The 22,694-nt window shown below is 37.0% G+C and overlaps 1 protein-coding gene across 8 annotated transcripts in view; it reads right to left on the bottom strand.

The window, feature by feature from the left end:
• Positions 1-22,694, bottom strand: part of MSRB3 (methionine sulfoxide reductase B3) — a 207,927-nt gene that overhangs the window by 117,401 nt on the left and 67,832 nt on the right. For all 8 annotated transcript variants that reach the window (XM_054442093.2, XM_054442094.2, XM_063646466.1 and 5 more), the window contains one exon: positions 4,246-4,274. In XM_054442093.2, the coding sequence (XP_054298068.1) occupies positions 4,246-4,274 (29 nt within the window). The remainder of the gene's footprint in view (positions 1-4,245; positions 4,275-22,694) is intronic.

The raw sequence follows: 22,694 nt of genomic DNA, 5'->3' as shown, positions 1-22,694 counted from the left end.
GACTAGTAAATTCCACCTATATCCTTATACCCAGAATTCAGAAGAGAAAAACATCTTATTTCAGTTATTTTGCAAGAGCTCTGCTTTTCCAAATGGCTTGTGTTTGAGAGACGTGCATGTTCTTGAAATTTGGCGACAGAGCCAACTCTTGGGCTTTTCACCCTCATCCTTCACTTTTTCTTCCATCCTACTCATTACTAGTCCATTACTCTTTGCCAATGGGTATGTACAGAGGGCCAAGAGAACATATATTTTGGATTTTTTAAAAACTTCCCAGAGACTTTGGTTTTTGAAAGTATATGTTAGCAGTGGACTGAAAGAGTTAATGAAATTTCCAAAGGTGCCTAGCTTATTTAAGCAAAGTTTACACTTCAATCCTGTGCATGTTAACTTGTGATCCTCCCCAACCAGATGATAGAAAGCAAAGCCAGTAAGTTCTTTTATTTAATTGGTTTGCATCCACACACTGACCTCCAGGGCTCTGTTTATATAGCCTATCATGCAATATGCTCCACAGTTCTCTGCCTCTTTCAAAAGCATGTTTCTCCTGAGATTTGATATATGGCTTTCATGTTTAACCACTACATTAAACTCAATGCTCTGCTTCCTCCAGCATCAACTAACTTCCCTTCTTGGGAGGTGGGGAGAAGAGTATAGCTTCTTGCTACTTCTGAACATAGAAGGAAGTCTGTTTTACTCTATTAGTAAAATCACCAACTCCACACAATCCTAGGCAAGGCAACATTAGTACATCAACTAGGAAAAGGTATAAAATGGAAACCTTAAAACTCCTTTTAAAAAGAAGGTAAGCTGACTGTTCTCAATTGGCAAAGCCAAAAACTTTAGGTGATTGAGTTATAAATCAACAGAAAAGGTTTTTAATCAGTATACTACTCAGTACACAGAGAACACAGCTAAATGGCAGCTGACATTTTAACTAATTTTGAGAACAGAAAATTTCTGGAGTTCTCAGGTCAGAATTAATTCAGGGCCTCTGCCTTCTGGTTGAAGGTTTTCTTAACTATACAATTCACCATAAATAGGACTTTCAAGGAGTTTTCAACTGGATGTGGACATGAAAATGCCACGATCCTTTACACAATAATGTGTATGTCACTCAAATTTCTAAAATAGATGAAAACCTCAAAACTTTAACTCCTTTTAATAAGTCAAGACCATCTATAATTTCTAGATTGTAAAAATCACAAGAAATGTATGTATTTTGCTTTAAAATATTTCAAAAGCAAAAAAAGGTAAAACAAATTCGGCAAATAATTAACAAAAGTAACATTTAGAGGATGACTATATGGGTGCTAATCACACTATACTTTCTACTTTTATACATGGTTGAAATTTTTTCATTACAAAAAATTGTTAATTTAAAAAGCACAGGAGGTTGAGGATTTGCTTTTGTAAAAAAAAAAAAAGATGCAATTCTGATCAGAAAAAATTTAAATCAATTTCTAGGATAATCATTTGTTATACATTCAACAAATGAAACTTTTTACCATGTGCTGGCAATGAAAACTTTCCTTCCTTTCTCATGAATGTCACTCCACATCCTAAAACTCATTTACATAAACTAAAAATGTTGTGCGGTAAGCTCTGCATAAGGTTGGGTACTTTCCTTGATATACTTTGTGTGTGTGGGGGGGGGGGGTGTGGGTGTGTGAGTATACACACACACACACATAAAATTTAACTTTGACATCCTTTCCGTTATGGCTGGTCACTGACCATAGTATTTATTTTTTATGGTTTTTTTTTCCTAGTAAGATTGGCATATTCCTTCATTTAAAAACCTTGCTTTGTCACAGCTGTACACAACATTAGACAGACCTAATTTACTTTCTGTATTTGATGAACAATAGAGAATCTGAACCTATTTAATTGTTCCAATATGCTACCTTATTTCCATTTTTTTTTTTTTTTTTTTTTGAGATGGAGTCTCGCTCTTGTCACCCAGGCAGGAGTGCAGTGGCACGATCTTGGCTCACTGCAACCTCTGCCTCCTGGATTCAAGTGATTCTCCTGCCTCAGCCTCCTGAGTAGTTGGGACTACAGGCACGTGCCACCACGCCCAGCTAATTATTTTTGTATTTTTAGTAGAGACGGGGTTTCACCGTGTTGGCCAGGATGGTCTCGATCTCCTGACCTTGCGATCCGACTGCCTCTGCCTCCCAAAGTGCTAGGATTACAGGCATGGGCCACTGTGCCCAGCCCTATGCTACCTTATTTCTAACCAAAATTTTCATGATATAGGATGCCAAAGAATACATTTCTAGCTTCCTTTGTCATGATTCTTTCAGTCATAAGCTAAAAGGAGCTTATAAGAAAAAATAATTCCCTGTTTCTTAATTTGAAAACATCTGAATTCTTTCCACAACATATTTAAGTTTAAAATTAAAAGACTAAATAAACTTTTAATCAGTATTCCCCTTTAAGACTTTTCAGAGTACAGAACTCTGTAGTTTTCAAAGACATGCAGATGTTGTCCATGATAGATTTTTTTTTAAATAAGAACTTGAAAAAAAAATAAGTCATGCATAAAATCTTTGGTCACAAGAGTGAAAGATGTGTGCCTGTACAGCTGTTATAACTATTTTCATGATAAATACTTACCTTCAGTACAGGAATTTAGCAGCACACTTTAATTTGGATTTGAAAAGTTAACATAAATTGTCTGACTTTGACAATAGTTGCCTAATATTTCAGTTTTGTACACTACTTCCAGGTTCTACCTTCAATTCTACCTTCAAGATGAACCTAGTGGACTTACTCATTTTTAAAGCTACATTCCAGACCCCGTACCCTAAAATCAGTTTCTGACTTGATGTTTAGGGAATTACATCAGATCATAATGAAGTGGGTTCTTAATAAATATTTGGTGCCTGGCAGAGAAAAAAAAGACGTGTAATTTTTAGGTAAAAATACACTCTCCATCAACTTTATTCATTTATTTTTAAATTATACTTAAAGATTTTAACTGAAAAAATGAAAAAGATTTTTCATCTTATTTTGAGCCATTTGTGAATCAAGGAGTCAAACAGTTGACACAATGCCATCCCACCTTTAGTCTCTATATAGTCAGCGTTTTCAACCAAAAATGTTTATCTTATACTATCATTCATACATCTGATTCAGAGGCTGCAGAAGACACAGGATACGAAGATTTCTGGAGTTCTCAAACTAGGTTAATTTGTTAACTCAAATGTACAGACTTCATAGTTAATGAGTCTCACCAAATTCACAAAACCATACAACAAAAGTAAGAAAAGGCTTATAAAGAAGAAAAAGTGTGTCGTCTCCTTAACACTACTAGCAAAAAGAATATATAGCACTTGTTCCTTTGTGAACATAGTAAGTAAAAACATTTTTAAAGTTACAATATAGTGAAACTTGAACCAGAGTAAAAATGTTACTTTTAAATTCAACAAGTTATATATTTTTCTGTAAATTATTTTCTCCTGGAATTCAAAAATTAATGTTTATTTATCTGTTAACAGTCTACCAAAGGGCATATGTAATTCCTTTGTATGAAATATGAGGCAATTTTTGTGCTTTAATTGTAAATGCCATCAGAAACTTTGAAGCACATAAATCTCAGCAAGTGACATAATGACATAGTCAAACCTGAGAATTATATAGCTACATTTCATGCTTAATGAAAAGAAAATGTCTAAAGAGGCTGATATGCCACTGCTTGTGAGAATGTAAATTTTGTCTTAATAGATTCAAAATAATGGCTTAAGGTGACCTTCATTTTCTATCACCCATCTAGCAATAAAACTTTTTTTTAGAGAAAACAAGCTAATAACCCATAGACAAATTTCTATTTCTATTGGCTTGAACTCTCTATAGTTTGCTGAATTAAATGCATCCATCTCCCACATTTGGTGACAACCTAAAGAGAATTTTCAAATTACTCAGGATGCTTTGTCCACTGAGAAAATAATAATCTACTTTGAGCAATTAGTATGTATCACCCCCACCTCTGCTTTTAAAATGAAACTCTGCAGATATAGGGCATGTAATGCTTATTGCAGAGCTATGAAAACTCCAAAGTGAACATCTCAAATTATGATTTGATGCAGTCAATAGCCCTGCTTTGAGGTGGGACTCACGTTTTGAAAAGAGACTGCCTAGTCTGTTCAAAATCAAAATGGTTCTTGATCTGATGAATTACTCCTCAGAGAATAATGTAAATAAAATATATTCAGAATAGCATTATTAATGTAAACATACCTGAACCGGAGTCAAATTTGGTTTCTGACCTGCAAAGAGAAAGAAAGTTTTCACAATATAAAAACTGTTTGTAAAAGAACAATTATTTCATGGGGGAGGGGAGTGTGGTTGGGAGGGGAGGTAATAGTTACATTTTTCAGTGTGTATTTCTAAAATTTAATATATATGTATTATAATCATTTTATATGCATGCACTACCCTAGGCCCTCTAAATATGCAAATATCAATACAGATTGCACAATATGGAAAAGATATTAACTTTTTAAATTTGTTTTTGGGTGAAACAAGATACAATACGGTTTTTCAAAAGGCACCTGATCTTTACAGATTACCTTGTTTCAGTAAGATAATAAAGCAATACAAAACCAAATTCATAATTATTCCCCTTATTATTCAAGGTTTGAAATTATTCAACACCAAGTAACTTTTCACTAAGTTCTTAGCACACAGCAAATGAACCTAGTAACCCCATACATTTAATAAGAAGGAGAAAAAATTCTGAGCTCTTGTGGGAACATTATGTTTCAGATATTGGTTAATACTGGTTGTAAATTCAGAAGCCTTTGAAGCTCTCAGTTCGGCTGTGGGAAAACTTCTGTTAGGTAATTACTCTCAAGATGCTGCTGATGTGCTGTCAAGCAGAATTAACCCTATGACTAGGCCTATCTACACAAGCTACTATAAAACAGCATTGTCTATATCTAGTTCTCAAACCAATTAGTGGGCATGCTCCAGTCGGATTTATATCACACATCAACAATCAATAGTATATATGTTCACAGCTGCCACAGCAAGATACAAGAACCAACCAGCAGGAGTCCTGTTAAAGGATGTTACATTGACAGAGAAGACTTTTTTTTCCTGGAGAAATGTAGTTAACTAAGTGGGAAAGGAGATTTCTTTGAAATTATGCCAGGGTACCAAAGCACTTTTGGAAGCGGTGGCTTTCTGTACCTAAATTAGTCTCAAGAAAAGTCATCAAAGGAGGAAAGGGAAGGATAAGCAAGAAGCTTCCTTGGTCATAAACATTCATTTTCTGAAGTCCTCCCATACAAAGTTTCAGCTGATGCTTATAATTGTATGATTGTGTGTATGTGCGTGTGTGTATGTATGTATATGTAAAATATATACACATATATGTGTAATATGTAATACACACGTATACATGTACATGTAAAATTGCATCCATGGTTACCAATCACCATCGCCGTAATCCTGGTGCACATTTTCCCTAAGTCCTGGCCCTACCATAGTCCTCATCTCAACCTTTCTCTTCCATGTCCCTGCCTTCTATTTCAGGTACAAACCCATTTTCACATTTTGCCCTCTCTCCAATTCTGCAAAGCCTTGTCTCATGCCCTCCCCTGTGTTTCCACTATCTCTTAGCACAACTCTAACAACATTTGCCACATGTTATCTTGCTGATTTCCTTGTCTATCTCCCCCACTCAACTATAGCCATGCCTTATTAACCTCTGTAGCCACAACACCTAAATTGTGACTAGAGTTTGTGTTCAAATGTCTGTCAAGAGAATTTTTTGCATCTATGCATGCTCTTTCTCCTTCTTAACTGTATAGGAGCCAGACGTGTTCTTCCTTCTGCTTAAGCTTCCCTCCTCCTGGGTCCTAAAATGCATCTCTCATCTCCTTTGAAACCAGGCTATATCAGTTACTCCTTTTCTCTGCCATATATTCAGTATCTGGTTCTCCACAGGTTCCTCTTCCCTTCATCATATAAGTGCTCCAGAATTGTTTTTAAAGGCCTCCTTCAAATCTGTGCCTTGCTTTGTTATCCCTCTTTCATCTGGCTTTATAATCAAATTGTAATGTAAAAAAGATGTATAGACCATATCCTATATCATCTATCTCCCTTTCCTAATCTCCCAACATATTCGATCCTTGGAATCAGTGCAATCTGCCTTTGCTAAGGTTTATCAGAAGCTTCCCAATGTTAAATGCACAAGCCATGTCACCATCCTTACTTTATTAAACCTCTCTCTTTCATTGGACATACTGCCCACTTCTTTCCAGTGTCTGTCTGTCACCTCCCCCCCTCCTCCTGTCCCTTAAGTATTGGTGAGCACCAGAGTTCAGCCCTCAGGCCACCTGAAACACTGTTCCCACTCTCCAAGGTACAGATGTGTCTCAAAATCACCACAGGAGTTTGCTCACCTGCAGGCTCCCAGGACTTCTGGTGATTCTGATTCAGTAGGTGGGGCCTAGAAATTCCCATCTTAACAAACTATCCAAATAAAAACATTTCTTTGACCATATCTTGACCCATATTTCCAAATAATAAACTAAATACTACCTGATTGTCATACTGTGGCCTTAAACGGCACTCATCAAAAATGATGGCATTATTCTAGATTTCTTCTGCACCCCCAATATCTAATTAGTCATCAAGACCTGTGGATTCTACATCCCTCCCCTCCTCTCTAGCTTCACTTTCACCATCTTTAGGCCTTTCCTTGGCTGAATAACCTCATAACCAATGTCCTCCTTCCTTCAGATCCACCAATGATGAGCAAGAAGCTTTTGCTCTGGCCTTCCTCTGCCTGTGCTGTTTTCCACCAGCCAGGGAGTTCTCTTTTCCACCTGAAGCTCTGACTACCAGCATCACCATCATTCTCTACCCAAATGGCCTTAAGTTGCTACTCTGACCTACATGGGCCCCTTCTTCAGGTCAGGTAGTACTACTAGCATGTGTGTACCTCCAGTCCAAGGAGTGGCCAAAAGTCGTCAGCTGAATGAAAGAGCCTGGACCTGAGGGCTGGAGAGACCCCTTGGCCCTAAAAGAATGGGGAAAAGGTGTGGCATAGAAAGCAGGGGCCCCTTGTCTCAATACTTCTTCACATTCCTGCTCAGAGAACTCTTAATGCAAACCCTCCTGTGAGGGTGAGTGGCTGAGAGCACCTAGGGGCCAGAGGTTGCCCTTGGACTGGATTATCATGGACTAGATCACTTTGGAACTCAATGCCTGGCTGTTGGGTATAGAAGGAGCAATGGGTGGGGGCCCAGAGCCTCTGGCAGAAATGAAAGCGCCCTTCCCCCAAAAAAGAGCAAGAGACAGGAGGTATTTATCTACAGATTCCATGGCCATTGGGAGAGAAGGCTGAGTGAGCCTTTCCCTCCTTTCCTCCAGCTTGGCCCAGTTACCACTGTCCTGGCATTTCCTCAGGGTAAATTCATAGTCTTTTGGTGGAAGACAAAATTAATTTTAAATTTGCACTATTCTCAGTTATTTGGTATCATTTTTCATTATAAGGTATATGTGTCAAGGTAGGTTGGTATATCCTTTTCTAATAGTTTTTTGCTTTGAGTTTTAACTATTTAGCTACACTGTATGTATCTATGCTACCATTTGTCCTCTTGCCCAGGCCCTGCAAATGTTAGGTCCAGGCGTAGTAATAAGTCACCATGTAAAAACATATGCATTACTATGGGTTGTGGACAAAAAGGTTTGAAAGCCACTGACCTGGGGACATTAAGTCCCCACTCCTCTGCATGGCATATAAAGGGTCCTCCATGATCTAGCTCTCCAATTCCATCTCTAACTCACACTTTGTATGTATCACTCCCATCAAATGGAACTATTGCCATATTATTTCTCAACAATCAAGGTTCACGTGAATCATGTCAGCATCCCGCCTGCCCCCATTGCCTCACAAGCTCCTTGCTTTCCCCTCAGTTGCCCCACAGTGGGGTCCTGGCACAACACTCCCCACACGGTGTGGCACTGACACTAAGCTGAGTGAGGTGCACACTGGGTCTCATGCATCCTCATGGTCCCAACACTGAATGCAGCACCTGACACTTAAGAATTATTAAAAAGGTGTAGTATAAGTTAACACAAGAACAAATGAATCTGTATATTAACAGAAGGCCAAAAACAAGATAAATGATCAAAATGTCTATAGAATACCTAATTCTGAGATACAAAAAAAAAATCATGTCAGAACACTTTTATTCCTCAGATTATCTTATCTTCTTCAGGGATAGCTGGTCAATACATAAAATATACACGTAAGGTGCAGAGAAAACATCTTCACAAACCAATTAATGGCCTTGGGTATCAATTTTAAAAATCTGCGGAATTCTCAGACACAGTACTGAACATTCAAAACAATACAGCTACTCTATTGATAATTAAAACATGATAATAGAAGTTAAAACTGTCAATTTGGGGATAGGGAAAATTGGTCCTTTGTTGTTTTAAGTTAATTCAGATTCCTATTAGATTTTACATACAGACTTAAACACACAGAGATACAAAGTACTCCTCTATCATACTATGAACTATGATCATCTCGACTCTTAAATCCCCTTTGAGAAGGGAAGTGAAATATGGATAAGGGTGAATATATGGCAAGTGTAAAAAAGAATACATATCTAATACAGATTGTACAAGAAAAGAAAAGAAGGATGGTCATTCATTCCAAACATATTTTTACGTGTTTATTTTTAGTAGTATACTATGCTAGATGGTAGGGATACAAAATTGCATAAAATAGGGTATAATATGCATAAATATAATTGTGTCTCCACAGACACCCATTTTACCCTGAATTATATACTCACATCTAAGTTCAAAACTATTCAACCACTTCTTTTGGCAACTGCCAAAATATGGTGATTATAGCACAGAACGTTACTGCCTTCCAATATTCATCCTCCCCCTTTCAATTTTAGAAAATCTCTGAGTTTTAAGTGGGCACACAGACAATATTTCCACATTATTTCCCAACTGTCTTGTTGCTAGTTGTACCCATATGACTAAGTTCTTGCCAAAAGGATGCAAGCAAAAGTGAGGTGATAACATCTGAGTTATTCCCTTATAGGGAAGGAATATACCCTTCCCTTCTTTCTGTTCCTTGCCACTGGCTGGAATGTGAATGTAATTCCAGGAGCTGAAGTAGCCATTCCTAGATCATGAGGGGAAAACTGATATTAGAATAGTAAATCAATAAGATAGAAGGCACCTATGCAACTGCCATATGAATCTCCAACTGTTATTTTGTTTTTTGTGTTTGTTTGTTTGTGTGTTTTTAAAACAGAATCTCACTCTGTTGCCCAGGAACATGTTATCAGCTCAATGCAACCTCCACTTCCCGGGTTCAAGCAATTCTCCTGCCTCAGCCTCCCAAGTAGCTGGGATTACAGACATGTGCCACCACACCCGGCTAATTTTTCTATTTTTAGTAGAGACGGGGTTTCACCATGTTGGCCAGGCTGGTCTCGAACTCCTGACCTCAAGTGATCCGCCTGCCTCATCCTCCCAAAGTGCTAGGATTACAGGCGTGAGCCACCACGCCCAGCCCCAAGCTGTTATTTTTTTTAAGCCACTATTATTTCGGAGTCTTGTCAGAACAGTTGAGCCTGTATCCTATCTACCATAGCAATATTGCCACATTTTACAAGATTTAAATAAAAACTTCCAAATTTTTAAACATGAAAATGAAATTTTCATGAATTGTAAGCCAGAAAGGGTAGACACTAGGAGAATTCAAGTATCATGAATACTTTTTAAATAATTAAATTATGTAATATATGCATTCTTTTGATAACAAAGTTGCAAATTTTCAAAAGAGGTCACTTTTAGTCATTGGTTAGAGCTGTATACTGCTGGACAAATTTATAAAACTACCATTTTATCCTAGCAGAGAGTAGCCCAGTGTCCACAAAAATTCTATGTGTATTGAAGCCAAAAGACATTTTATTTTATTGTCTCTCTGGGGAAACCCACAAAATCTCAGAGAACATTGTTTTTCATTTAATATTCAACTGTACCAAAAATTTTAAAATGGGAATCATGTAAGTATCAAGTACAGAAATTAGCATCACAGAAGGTGTCAGAGAAGTGAGGGTGCTGTTCTTAACGTTTTTAACTGATATCAACTAAAGATTCCAGCTGCAGGCAACTGTTAGAAGGAGCAGGGGTGACAGCCTGATTTTTGCCTGTAAGCGCATTATATATGGCAACTCCACAGCAAGAATTTTGTACAACAATCCAAGTCAAATAATCTGTCCTGTTGTCCCTTCAACACATGGAAATTTTTCAGAAATTCCAGTATTTCAGCGTCCTATTTGTAGACCTACAAGGTCTACCAATTTCTTCTACCCCTAGAAGTAACTCAAAGGCCTTCACCGACCAGCGACTAGTGAGAACAGCAGTGAATATTTATGTGCCCTTTTAATTTACATAAACACAATATGCTTCCTCTGCGTGGAATGCTTCCTCCTCCCTCCCCAACTCTACTATACCTTAACCCCTTTGCCTACCTAACTTCTGAAACTTTCTCCACATCTTAGCCTAATTATCAATTATTTGAAGAAGAGTGGGCAGGCTCGATTAAATCCCTTTCATTTCATAGCACCAGTCATTCCTTTGCACTCATCAGAGTTGTAATTGTACATTTGTGCATAATAGCTATTTGATCATACTAAAGGAGTTCAGTAATAGTGGCAGACACTATTAATTGCCTACCCAACAGCCTGTCTTAAAAACAGAATTCCCATTTTGAAGAGTGCTAAAAAATGTGCACTCCTCAGGGATGAATCACGATTGGACTAAGCCAGTCATGGCAACCCTATTTGTTGTCAGTGACTGGTACAAGGAGAAGCACTTAATCCAGTCCTGAGCAGTGAGAGGAAAGCTAAAGTCTGCTGGTGATGCTTCTCAGAAACGATTTTTCTGCATGAAAATGAGAGAGATGATTTAGGGAGAAGGCCCTTTTTCTATTCTTTCCCTCTTTCCTGCCTTTGAAAATACCACATAAGGATATGCCACTTAGAACTGCTATAGCAATCTTGCAGCCCTGAGAGGGACACCAAGAGAATCACAGAAATCCCAGCCCAAAACTCTGATATCATTTCTATTCCAAACCTGCCTTTCTCTAGAGTCCTCACTGAGTTAGATAGTAGGGTCTGGCATTGCCAGTCCACTTTTACTTGGGTATTTCTATCCTTTTAACCCAACATATTAACTAAGCAGCAGTAGGTTATGAGTTAGCTACTCACTGTGTTTAAAACTTAGGCCTGTATGTTACTTTTCGATAATAATGATTTAAATAAAAGGTGCCCATTAATTTTACGGTTAATTTTTTTAAAAACTGAAAAAAATAGAATTTTAAAACCCAGAAATTTAGAAATCAGGATAATCATGAGCAAAAGAACAGCAAGAATTCAGTCAAGCCACATTGAAAACATGATACAATTACAACTATTATGATAAATCATGTGGTTTAACAAAATATAGTATTATACGTCTTTTAACTTTAATGTGAAAATGAGATTTATGACTGTTTGGTTAAGATATATCACTAAATTAAATCATGCCAAAGTCTTAAGATTTACCAATATCAAGAAGGAATAAATCATGTTCCAAGAAGAAGTCTAAATTCATTACAAAACATTAATATCTGGGAGAACAAATTGAGACATAAAAATGACTCAAAGAAACTAAAAGAGCAAAAGGTATATAAAAATATATTTAGAAGCTGTGGGCCACATTCATTTTTCCACAAATTGACCTCTGAGGAAGCAGCCTCCGTGTAGGCATCGGAGGTACACACGGTAAGCAAATAGGTCTATTTCTTGTCCATATTCAACGTAACACTTGTGGGAAAGGAGCCACAGAGACAAACAGAACAAGCCAAGTCCCAGCTCTCCCAATTTCCACCCTATGCAACTTTAGAGAAGTCAATGACCATTTTGAGTCTTACCATCTATAAAACAGGTAACATATTCACCTTTAAAAACATTTATGTGGATTAAATGAGATGATACCATAAAGTACCTAGGTGGTCCTGACACATATTAGAAGTTGAGTAAAAGGTAGCTTTTATCGAAACAATGATACTAAGTGAAGTTTACCTATGGCCACAAGTACAATTAGTAATATCATACTTGTGGTACAAGTACTAGTAAAGCTAAGTTTAAAAAAAAATAGCACTACATTATAAAAGAAAGAATTACTACTTTGGTTAAGATCTTATGTGAGGTGAAACTTTAACATGGATGCCAAAATTATGTAGGAAACAAATAAGAGAATAGTAATAAAAATAGCTGAAGAAATTGGAAATGTTTAAGAGGGAAGGCTAATGGAAAATAATACAAATGACCTGATTACGCAAAATGGAAAGGCAATCTTATTTGTTCTTAAAACACAAATAAAACATTCTCCCACTAAAATTGTGGCACGATGCACTTGAATGCATAGTGCAGTAAGAATCAGAAGACCTGGATTCTAGGTCAGAAACCTGGACAAATCATTTAACTTGTGAACCCCATTCTTCTCATTAGTGAAATTAGGTTACTGAAGTGAGGCAATGTTGCCCCACACAAGCTATCCCATTAAAAAGGTAAATTACCTACTTTTTTTCCCCCTGCATTCCCAGGAATGAAGAAAGAGGAAAACAGAGAGAAGGGAACAGAGGAAAAAGTTAAGTGTGAGGGGACAAAAAGGTGCATCTGTAGAACTCAAACCTACAGATAGAGAATGCTGAAAAAATAAATAATTTGTAAGGCCATTTTTGGCTCCCAGCTTCTACAATTCTTCCCTAGGCCTTGTTGATATTCACCTTCTCTGAATTCCTGTCTATGTGATTTATGTTTCCTCTAAAATAATGTAATTGTTTCTTGTGTATATTTGTATCTCCACAGAGAATGAGGCTTTTTAAAGTCAAGGCCTTTTATCTATTGAGAATAAACTCACAATGCTAAGAAAATAACATTAAAGAGAACAGAGTATACCTTCATGTTATTGGATGAATTATGTTCCCCCAAAATTCATATGTTGATATTTTAACCCCTAGTATCTCAGAATGTGACTGTATTTGGAAAAAACATTTTTAAAGAGTTAATCAAGTTAAAATGTCATCCAGGAGGACCCTAATCCAATGTGACTAGTGACCTTATAAAAAGAGGAAATTAAGACAGACACACACAGAAACAAGGCCAGGGGAAGACACAGGGAGAAGATAACCATCTACAAGCCAACTAGAGAGACCCCAGAAGACATCAGACCTGGTGACATCTTGATCTTGGACTTCTACTCCAAAACTGTGAGACAATAAAATTCTGTCAAGTCTCCCAGTGTGTGATACTTTGTTATGGCAGTCCTGGCAAACTCATACATTTCACTTCTTCTACAGTCAGCCACTTAGCAACCCCAAACCTCCAATAAAAGCCAAAAACCTAGAAGTTAGCCAAATCAAACAAAACGTATACAGTTCTTCTATACTTTAACTCATTTTACAAAATGTGTTTTACTTCCTACTCTTCATCACTATTTTCAAACATATTCTGCCAAAGTGCTTAACCTGAATTTTGGCCATTGGGCAGCTGCCTCTGCAAATTACTGGAGACCACCAGTAGCATACCAGAAGATTCTAATCAATGTGATCTTTGTCTCTTCATATCACTTTGTGACAATTTCCAATGCATTTATTTGTTTATGCGTTTGTTTCTTGGTCTTGTCTTTCAAGATTGGTGTTGTGTACACACTTGCCATGTGTTCTCTGGGTGATGAAGCTGATTAGGAGTTAGTAAAATTTACTCTACCAGTTTTATACATAATATTTATTTTCTTATATTCCCTGGAAATTTTCATTTCTGCCTTAGGTTGTAATCAGGAATAGAACAATAGAAGTTATGGCTAGTGGGCTAGTTCTAGACACAATTACTGACAGATTCTAAAAGTTTAGAGCTGTAAAAATCTCAGACAAGAGCAATACAGAGTTGACTAGCGCTTTGGACACTTCAATAGCCTCTGAGGACATAAATGTGGATGAGAAGCTAAAGGAGGAGCATCCTTTTCACTTTACAGAACTCTCTAGAATTATTTAGAAGGCAAAGAGAGTCCTATGTAGCTCATTAGGGCCTAAACGCATCATTGTTATATAACTTATTATATATAATGATAACTATAAGTCATAAAATTGATCATTACATTATTCCTTTTAGTAAGGAAGGTAATACTATTTAGACAATACTACATTAAAAAATCATTAGTTAATAATTTGGGGGTTAAAATTCGGAAGAGGGGAGGGGGAAGAAGAAAGAAAAAAGGCAGGGTGATGGGAGGCCAATGCATCCAGGAAGGAATGAATGAGACAGAGAATGGTAAGAGATAAAGTCATAGAAGTAGGTAAGGGTAGACCACAACTTTAAACACCATTGTAAGGAGTTGTGATTTTGAAAGATATAAGGATAACCCATCACAGGTTGCAATATAATTTAAATGTACTTAAATCTTCACCCTGTTATGTGGAGAATGAACTATAGGGGAAAAAGCCAAAGCAGAGAGGCCACCTACCATTCAGATTTTGGTTTCCAACACAGCTCTCTAATAAAGAAAACAAGGACTCCTTGAAGAAATGGCTGATTCTAGGACTAGGGCAGGAAATATACAAGATAAGCCTGGATCATCAAGAAGTGCCAAAAAGTAAGAGGCACTTAAAAACACAACAAAAAAAATACACCCCACATTGATGGGACTATATCAAAGGGACACAGGAGCCAACTGAAAGAGCTCTCAATGGCCAAACCTGAAACAATATGAGCAACAAAAATAAATAAAGTAGTATTGATTATAACTCAAAGTATAAAATTAATATCCATGAGTCTATACTGATATAAATAAGTGATTGATTAAATAAAGAAAAGACTTGAGCCCAGGAGTTCAAGACCAGCCTGGGCAACATAGTGAGACCCCCTTCTCTATAAAAAAAAATAAAAAATTAGCTGGGCATGGTGCTGCACACTTGTAGTTCCAGGTACTCGGGGGGTTGAGGTGGAAGGATCACTACAGCCCATGAGTTTGAGGTTGCAGTGAGCTATGCTCATGCCATTGCACCCTAGTCTGAGTGACAGAGTAATACCCTGCCTCTAAAAAATGAAAAATAATAATAATAAATAAAAATAAAAGAGAAAAAGAGACTTATCTCACTTGTAGAGGAATTCCAAATAATTTATGTAGAGATACTCTGCCCTCAGGGTTGGGGAACATAAATCCCTACTCTTTTTTAAGTGTAGGCTGTGTGTAGTGACTTTCTTCCTAAGAATACACTAGGAAAAGGAGGGGAAAAAAGTACGTTTACAGTAAAGAAACCTAACAAACACTACCTCAGCCATGCGGTCAAGGTCAATATCAAAAGTGATGACACGTTGTTCGCATATACCTTTAATATGATGTGATGAAAATGGTACTTAACCTCTGCAATCTTCCTCCAAAAAAACCATAACCCCAATCTAGTTATAAGAAAAATACCAGACAAATTGCAGCAGAGGAGCATCCTGCAAAATGCCTGATCATGACTCCTCAAACCTGCCAAGGTCATCAAAAATAAGAAAAGTCTGAGAAACTGTCACAGCCAAGAGAAGACTAAGGAGAAGAAGGACTAAATGTGTGGTATCCAGGATAGAATCCTGGAACAGAAAAAGGACATTAGGTAAAAACTAAGAAAGTCTGAAAAAAATGGGCTTTAGTTAATAATTATGTACCAATATTCATTTATAATTATAACAAATATTCCACACTAATGTAAGATGTTAATAGGAGAAACTGGGTGAGAGAGTATATGTAAACTCTCTGAACTATCTCAATTTTTCTGTAAATAGAAAACTGTTCTAAAAAATGAAGTCGATTTTTTAAAAAGCCAAAGAAGACAGGCTCATAATAGTTCAGGCCAAAGAGGATAAAGATGATGGTGGCTTAGACTAGAGCAGTAGCAATGGATATGAAGAGGAGTCAGACTCAGAATATATTTGAAGGTGCATGGAGCAAAATGCATTGGTAGACTAGATATGGGAGGTGAGGGAAAGAATAATTAAAGATGACTGCTAGGCTTTTTGCTCCGGTAACTGGGTGGATAATGAGTAGTACCTTCATTTAGTATATGGGGAAGAAATGAAGGAAGAGTAAGTTTTGTTCCTTTGGAGTCATTTGCCTCCTCAATTTGTTCCTTATTCCTGGTTTATTCTCATGAGCTACTAGGATCAATAAGAAAACTTGAAGCTGCATGGACCCACACAGGATATTAGATTCATATAATTTTGTTTTTTAAAAAATCGTAAGGATACTAAAAGTCTACTTTATAATAGAATAGTATATAACCGCCTTGAAAAGAGATAGTATAAAATGTTTCTTGACCTAACTTGGGGACAGAAAATCTGTACTAAACCACTTGTTCCCTGGGCCCAAATCAATAATTCAAGAACATGTATGATTATCTGAATTACATTAACCTTTTGAAAAGCACAGTTGAAGAATTTGGAAATCTATACTTTAAGTTCTCTAGCTAATCCTGAGAACCACTAACCTGGACGTTCTTTTAAAGCTAAGAAAATCTCACCTATTTAAAATAGAGCATTCTATCTTTCTAATTACTCCAATTTGTTTATGTTAGTAATTTCCAAAGTAACTTTTTGCCTAATGAGGAAGTAAAATATGTCCCCTCACCAAAATCCCACAAATCACCACTAAAGAACTTACTCATGTAACCAAATACCACCAGTTCCTCAATAACCTATGGGAATAAATTTCTTTTCAAAAAAGTCCCCTCACATTGTATAAACTTTCACATTGAAAAGTTTTTAAGCAGCACTGTTTTAAAGTTGTCTTTGTGAGAAGCAATGAACTAAGGACCAAATAAGTGAAAAATCCATCATAAAAAGACCCAGCCCCAGGGCAAAAAATAATACATTTGCTACTTTCTCGGTGAACTTATTAAAACTATTATTTTATTTTACAGCTATTGTCTCTGAACACATGAATCAAATTATAAAACCTTAGATTCCATTGATTACTCAGGCAGGGCCAACAGACCACCTAAAATGATTCATCACTAAAAAGATAAATTTTCTGTGGTCAGTAAAATTACACTATAGTAAGCCCCCAAGCAAAACTAATAAGAAAGACAAATATTCAATATCAAGAACCCTTCCTTCAAATCTGGAAAGCATGAAAAGAAGTTCACTGGAAGGTCTAAACATTCATTAAGTCATAGTCAGTCAAGAGCATTTATGGAGTGCTCACTATGTGCAAAGCACTCTATTTGAAGGAAGAGGTCTTGTTTAAAGTATCCATAATTCATCCCATAAAGCCCTTTATAGTTTAAGATCCACAGTTTGAACCTCAATCAAGAGCAAATGGACAGCTCGTTCATACTGAAAGATGCAGGTGTATTTGGTCAGTCAGTGCTGCTGGGTTTTCTTAAGTTCAATGGGTCTTTGCAGTCTGTGTAAATTCAGACTTCTGGGTGGTCTTCCAGAGCAATCTCAAAGAGGGCATACCACAGAGGTACTGGAGTTAATTTATGCTTATGCAGACTATGAGTCATGCGACTGCCATTAACACTGTATACGTAAGTGAGTACATAGAAGTAAAATGTGCAAATCTCCAGCGGCGTAAAGCAAGTTTCCTTAGAATAAAAAAAAATTGCAACTAGAATGACCACTGAAAAACAAATCAAGACATGAATGAACAAAAGTGTAGGTTGTTTCAAGTACAATGCAAGATAATGAAGATGAAATATAAACAGCAGAAGGAATCATAGCCAGTCAACTTATGATTACAAAATGCAGTACTGATAAACCAAATAGAGTTAATTATCTGGTTTGACCTTAATGGAATCTCCTTTGTCTACTCACTGGTGGTGGTAAGAAGCAGCAACATGTTCAAATAGAAAAAATAACAGCACCACTAATGAGAACAGCCATGTATTGAACTCCTACTCTAGGCAAGCATACTTGACACTAATACACAAGCAAAGAAACTAGCTAATTCAAAAAACGGAATACTGAAAACTAATCTCATAGATTGACAATTATTAATCTAAAAAAATCTAATACAATTATTCATCTAAAAAATTTCCTATCCCCTAGAAGGAGAAAAATTAATCTCCTTTTCTAAAGTTATTCTACCAGTTCTCTAATCTCTTTCCCTCATTTCTAGCACCTTAAATGCATCTCTCTTTACACCCTTTTTCAGTTTATCCAATAATTAAAATTTTTCCATGAATCTACTTCCCTTCCTATTATAAGGAGTTAGCTTTACCACTATAGTAGCATAACTATAATGACTATGTTTTCCAGGATAATTCCAATTTTAATATTTTAACATGCTGTCTCCATTTCAGCTTGTGGTTTGAAAACATGAGATTGTATCCTAACATCTTCAAAATCTTACTTTCACTACTACTTCTACTAAAATTGCCTTTTCTAAATTTTCTAATATTGCCAACTCAAATGACTGGTTCTTATTCTTCTGAGTCTCTGCAGCATTTCACTACCTTATTCATCCCTTCCATGAAACCTATACATCTGACTTTGGCCTTTGTAGTAAACTTAAAGATCTTCCTTAAAAAAAAAAAATAAATGAATGGCTAACTAGAATAACCAATGCAGAGAAGTCCTTAAAGGACCTGATGGAGCTGAAAACCATGGCACCAGAACTACGTGACGAATGCACAAGCCTCAGTAGCCGATTCAATCAACTGGAAGAAAGGGTATCAGTGATGGAAGATCAAATGAATGAAATGAAGCAAGAAGAGAAGTTTAGAGAAAAAAGAATAAAAAGAAATGAACAAAGCCTCCAAGAAATATGGGACAACGTGAAAAGACCAAATCTACGTCTGATTGGTGTATCTGAAAGTGATGGGGAGAACGGAACCAAGTTGGAAAACACTCTGCGGGATATTATCCAGGAGAACTTCCCCAATATAGCAAGGCAGGCCAACATTCAGATTCAGAAAATACAGAGAACGCCACAAAGATACTCTTCGAGAAGAGCAACTCCAAGACACATAATTGTAAGATTCACCAAAGTTGAAATGAAGGAAAAAACGTTAAGGGCAGCCAGAGAGAAAGGTCGGGTTACCCACAAAGGGAAGCCCATCAGACTAACAGCGGATCTTTCGGCAGAAACTCTACAAGCCAGAAGAGAGTGGGGGCCGATATTCAACATTCTTAAAGAAAAGAATTTTCAACTCAGAATTTCATATCCAGCCAAACTAAGCTTCATAAGTGAAGGAGAAATAAAATCCTTTACAGACAAGCAAATGCTAAGAGATTTTGTCACCACCAGGCCTGCCCTAAAAGAGCTCCTGAAGGAAGCACTAAACATGAAAAGGAACAAAACATGTTCCAGCCACTGCAAAAACATGCCAAATTGTAAAGACCATCAAGGCTAAGAAGAAACTGCATCAACTAACGAGCAAAATAGCCAGCTAACATTATAATGACAGGATCAAATTCACACATAACAATATTAACCTTAAATGTAAGTGGGCTAAATGCTCCAATTAAAAGACACAGACTGGCAAATTGGATAGAGTCAAGACCCATCAGTGTGCTGTATTCAGGAAACCCATCTCACGTGCAGAGACACACACAGGCTCAAAATAAAGGGATGGAGGAAGATCTACCAAGCAAATGGAAAACAAAAAAAGGCAGGGGTTGCAATCCTAGTATCTAATAAAACAGACTTTAAACCAACAAAGATCAAAAGGGACAAAGAAGGCCATTACATAATGGTAAAGGGATTAATTCAACAAGAAGAGCTAACTATCCTAAATATATATATGCACCCAATACAGGAGCACCCAGATTCATAAAGCAAGTCCTTAGAGACCTACAAAGAGACTTAGACTCCCACACAATAATAATGGGAGACTTTAACACCCCACTGTCAACATTAAACAGATCAATGCAACAGAAAGTTAACAAGGATATTCAGGAACCGAACTCAGCTCTGCACCAAGCAGACCTAATGGACATCTACATAACTCTTCACCCCAAATCAACAGAATATACATTCTTTTCAGCACCACACCACACCTATTCCAAAACTGACCACATAGTTGGAAGCGAAGCACTCCTCAGCAAATGTAAAAGAATAGAAATTATAATAAACTGTCTCTCAGACCACAGTGCAATCAAACTAGAACTCAGGATTAAGAAACTCACTCAAAACCGCACAACTACATGGAAACTGAACAACCTGCTCCTGAATGACTACTGGGTACATAACGAAATGAAGGCAGAAATAAAGATGTTCTTTGAAACCAACGAGAACAAAGACACAACATACCAGAATCTCTGGGACACATCCAAAGCAGTGTGTAGAGGGAAATTTATAGCACTAAATGCCCACAAGAGAAAGCAGGAAAGATCTAAAATTGACACCCTAACGTCACAATTAAAAGAACTAGAGAAGCAAGAGCAAACACATTCAAAAGCTAGCAGAAGGCAAGAAATAACTCAGATCAGAGCAGAACTGAAGGAAATAGAGATATAAAAATCCCTTCAAAAAATCAATGAATCCAGGAGCTGGTTTTTTGAAAAGATCAACAAAATTGACAGACCACTAGCAAGACTAATAAAGAAGAAAAGAGAGAAGAATCAAATAGATGCAATAAAAAAATGATAAAGGGGATATCACCACCGATCCCACAGAAATACAAACTACCATCAGAGAATACTATAAACACCTCTATGCAAATAACCTACAAAATCTAGAAGAAATGGATAAATTCCTCGACACATACACCCTCTCAAGACTAAACCAGAAAGAAGTTGAATCTCCAAATAGACCAATAACAGGCTCTGAAATTGAGGCAATAATTAATAGCTTACCAACCAAAAGAAGTCCAGGACCAGATGGATTCACAGCCAAATTCTACCAGAGGTACAAGGAGGAGCTGGTACCATTCCTTCTGAAACTATTCCAATCAACAGAAAAAGAGGGAATCCTCCCTAACTCATTTTATGAGGCCAGCATCATCCTGATACCAAAGCCTGGCAGAGACACAACAAAAAAAGAGAATTTTAGACCAATATCCCTGATGAACATCGATGCAAAAATCCTCAATAAAATACTGGCAAATCGAATCCAGCAGCACATCAAAAAGCTTATCCACCATGATCAAGTGGGTTTCATCCCTGGGATGCAAGGCTGGTTCAACATATGCAAATCAATAAACGTAATCCAGCATATAAACAGAACCAAAGACAAAAACCACATGATTATCTCAATAGATGCAGAAAAGGCCTTTGACAAAATTCAACAACCTTCATGCTAAAAACTCTCAATAAATTAGGTATTGATGGGACATATCTCCAAATAATAAGAGCTATCTATGACAAACCCACAGCCAATGTCCTACTGAATGGGCAAAAACTGGAAGCATTCCCTTTGAAAACTGGCACAAGACAGGGATGCCCTCTCTCATCACTCCTATTAACCATAGTGTTGGAATTTCTGGCCAGGGCAATCTAGCAGGAGAAGGAAATAAAGGGTATTCAACTAGGAAAAGAGGAAGTCAAATTGTCCCTGTTTGCAGATGACATGATTGTATGTTTGGAAAACCCCATCATCTCAGCCCAAAATCTCCTTAAGCTGATAGGCAACTTCAGCAAAGTCTCAGGATACAAAATCACTGTGCAAAAATCACAAGCATTCTTATACACCAATAACAGACAGACAGCCAAATCATGAGTGAACTCCCATTCACAATTGCTTCAAAGAGAATAAAATACCTAGGAATCCAACTTACAAGGGACGTGAAGGACCTCTTCAAGGAGAACTACAAACCACTGCTCAATGAAATAAAAGAAACAAATAAAAGAAACAAATGGAAGAACATTCCATGCTCATGGGTAGGAAGAATCAATATCGTAAAAATGGCCATACTGCCCAAGGTAATTTATAGATTCAATGCCAGCCCCATCAAGCTACCAATGACTTTCTTCACAGAATTGGAAAAAACTACTTTAAAGTTCATATGGAACCAAAAAAGAGCCCACACTGCCAAGTCAATCCTAAGCCAAAAGAACAAAGCTGAAGGCATCACGCTACCTGACTTCAAACTATACTACAAGGCTACAGTAACCAAAAAAGCATGGTACTGGTACCAAAACAGAGATATAGACCAATGGAACAGAACAGAGCCCTCAGAAATAATGCTGCACTGTTTCTACAGCTATCTGATCTTTGACAAACCTGACAAAAACAAGAAATGGGGAAAGGATTCCCTATTTAATAAATGGTGCTGGGAAAACTGGCTAGCCATATGTAGAAAGCTGAAACTGGATCCCTTCCTTACACCTTATACAAAAATTAATTCAAGATGGATTAAAGACTTAAATGTTAGACCTAAAATCACAAAAACCCTAGAAGAAAACCTAGGCATTACCATTCAGGACATAGGCATGGGCAAGGACTTCGTGTCTAAAACACCAAAAGCAATGGCAACAAAAGCCAAAATAGACCAATGGGATCTAATTAAACTAAAGAGCTTCTGCACAGCAAAAGAAACTACCATCAGAGTGAACAGGCAACTTACAGAATGGGAGAAAATTTTTGCAATCTACCCATCTGACAAAGGGCTAATATCCAGAATCTACAATGAACTCAAACAAATTTACAAGAAAAAAACAAACAACCCC

The sequence above is a fragment of the Pongo pygmaeus genome, chromosome 10 (genome assembly GCF_028885625.2).
Source record: "Pongo pygmaeus isolate AG05252 chromosome 10, NHGRI_mPonPyg2-v2.0_pri, whole genome shotgun sequence".
NCBI classification, from domain to species: Eukaryota; Metazoa; Chordata; class Mammalia; order Primates; family Hominidae; genus Pongo; species Pongo pygmaeus.
Note: the sequence above shows the minus strand (reverse complement) of the source record. Positions and strands in the feature narration are given on the sequence as shown.